This window comes from Amblyomma maculatum, chromosome 1 (assembly GCF_055883805.1).
Source record: "Amblyomma maculatum isolate TAMU_Amacu chromosome 1, ASM5588380v1, whole genome shotgun sequence".
Lineage (NCBI taxonomy): Eukaryota > Metazoa > Arthropoda > Arachnida > Ixodida > Ixodidae > Amblyomma > Amblyomma maculatum.
Window position 1 is genome coordinate 380,734,033 of NC_139344.1, and position 2,574 is coordinate 380,736,606.

At 47.6% G+C, this 2,574-nt stretch overlaps 1 protein-coding gene across 1 annotated transcript; it reads right to left on the reverse strand.

Annotated features, from left to right (window-relative positions):
- Positions 1 to 787: 787 nt before the first annotated feature.
- Positions 788 to 1,192, reverse strand: LOC146208363 (uncharacterized). Its single transcript, XM_084587263.1, has one exon. It carries the CDS (start codon positions 1,190 to 1,192, stop codon positions 788 to 790), a length of 405 nt encoding a protein of 134 aa, XP_084443389.1.
- Between the last annotated feature and the right edge of the window lie 1,382 nt (positions 1,193 to 2,574).

The window sequence follows — 2,574 nt, forward strand, 5'->3', positions numbered from 1 at the left end:
AAACATGCTTACAAAACAGGATTCCTGGAAACAGGCTCACTTAGAGCCAATGGACCATCACCACATATTCACAAAACTTTTCCATGCCCACAGGCGAACAATAGAGCGCGCAAATGCGGATGCTTGGTCGTAACAACATGCACCTTGCCATTCGGTTAATCACTGATCCGTTAATTCGTGCCTTTGTTGAGTCACATATAGAAGTTGTAAGCTGCCATATTGATATGAGACCATCCGACATAAATATAAATCGCCGCTTAACCGAGCCGCACGAACCTGGCTGCAGTAGAGGAGGTATATCTGACTCGAAATGTAAAGGTTCTTGAAGGCTCGAGTCTCCCCACCCTCATATTTGAACTGAGAAGCCCGAGCTGGCAGCTCCTGCTAAATTGGTCATGGCACGTGACGTAGGAGCACCCTACGCCAATCAGTAACCGGCCATGCCAGCTGCCGGCTACCACTTGCCAGAGCCATGCCCTTGTATTTTCGCTTACAGCGCCATAAAACGCAGACGTCGAATTTTACAGAGAACGTAATTTCTAGCGATATTATCTTAAACTTTGTATTCTTGGAAAAAATAGTGTGCACCTCACTTGTGGCAAAACCTTTCTGGAAATGCTACGAAATAAAGATGACATAAAGATAAGCAAAAAGAGGTACAGAGACCAAGCGCGCCTCTTGCCACCACCACCATGTTCAGCGCCGCTCATTCATATAGGCTAGCACTGAACGGCAAACCAAAAGAGAACACAATGGTCTCCAGGAAAGTGGCGCACAGGGCAGCGGTCTAAAGGATGGCAGGCTGATAGGCAATGACCGCCGACGCAATGTACGAGAAGCAGTTGATAAGGCCGAGAGCAGCTGCCACTCGGCCGAAAGTAGTGCGCCCCTGTGTGAGCTCCTGCGTCGTGAATATGATGGCGCACGTGGCATACGCCATGGTGGCCGCGGCGATCGTGGTGCGGTATATACTGCGCAGTGGTAGCGTGTTGTCCAGCGTGCAGCACGCGAACAGGAAGAGCGACATCGTGAAGAATGTTCCCGACACCCAGACCATGAAGAGGGAGTCGACGCGGAGGACAACCAGCCGCGTGTGCTGATTGGCTGTGGTCACCAGGAAGAAGATGGCAGGGCCGATCATGAGCTGCGCCATGTTGAGGACACCCAGAGCCATGTGGGTGTAGGCAGGCATGCTGACGACTATGCAGTAGGATCACGTACGCAGGGGCGCTTGCGTGGAATCGATGTGGCTGTAGAGAGGTCAAGTATTCGATCATCCGCCTTGTAGTGGTCCCAAGCGGCACCTCTCCACCTTCTACTTGATACACTCGTGTTGACTAAGCACAGCAAACAGCCTTGTTTATCATATGCGCTTCCTTGTTGAAGTACCTCTGTCGTTGGCTGGAGGAGGCTGGCAGAGCACCTGAGATGAATGACTCTGTGGGATTTTACTGACCAGTGAAGTATCAACCGTCGATGGACGGCCGTGTCACCACAAACTTTCTTTTGATCATTTGCAGGCTCCTGCAATGAAAAAGCAAGCCGCCAATAAAGAAGCGAGGAAATGATCATGAGTAGCTGAACCCGAGTGTAACTATAGTAGGAAGGGGTGAGCCTTCACAGCGGCGACACATAAATGATAGAGTCTTATGGATATGGATAGCAAAAGCGTAATGTTGTACACAGGCCAGTTCTTTAAAACTTGACAATGTTTATAATTATAAGGTGAGAGGAGGCTACAGAGACTTGAGTATTGGCAAACAGTCTTAAACGGCAAGCTGATTGCGAAGGGAGAGTGGCTGCACACATTATAGGCTAATTTATAGTGTGCTGGCTGCGCAAGCTGCTTCTCCTTTGAATAATTGCGTAAGCATGTAGCGGTCGTTACTCCGAAGTATGTTTCCTTTCCTGCTACTCGTAAATATCAAACAATACGTATGTGTCTCGGCTCTTAAGTTCAGTTGAATAATTACAAATTCATAAATAATTTAGAATGCCCATTCCTAAATTGCTCTATTAGCCACATGTAGGATGAGCCTTCAGATCGATGATTATCTTTGGTGTATATCAGATAAATCATGACAAGTAGGGAGTCATGTAGTCTACCATGGACCTCATGTGATACGTACACGCAACATAAAGCTGTGTTCGCTCTTAGCGTTGCATCTCTATAAAAACTATAAGCAGTAAAGTGGATGCGGCTAAGACAAGACCGGGTTAATTGCGGAAAAATGGAAGAGACCTTATTCGCTCTGCAGTGTGGGTATATTCCGGCTGATGATGGTTATGAATAAACATCTAAGTTTCGCGGATGTATTCATGGCTCCGACGTAAATCCCTAGCTTTTAGTATAGCCCCGCCCTCAGCACCTAAGGTGAGTTTTTATCCTATATCAACCATTTCGATAGCTAAATGAATTCTGCATACGGCTACTGAGCCCGAAGTCACACGGTAGGACCCCAGCAGTGGCGATATCACCTTGAACGAGCCGAAATACAAAGTTAGGGGTAGAACTTAAGGTCCGTTTTTAAGAGCATGACAACAGTCTTGCTCCCGTCTTGGACTCCATTTGCG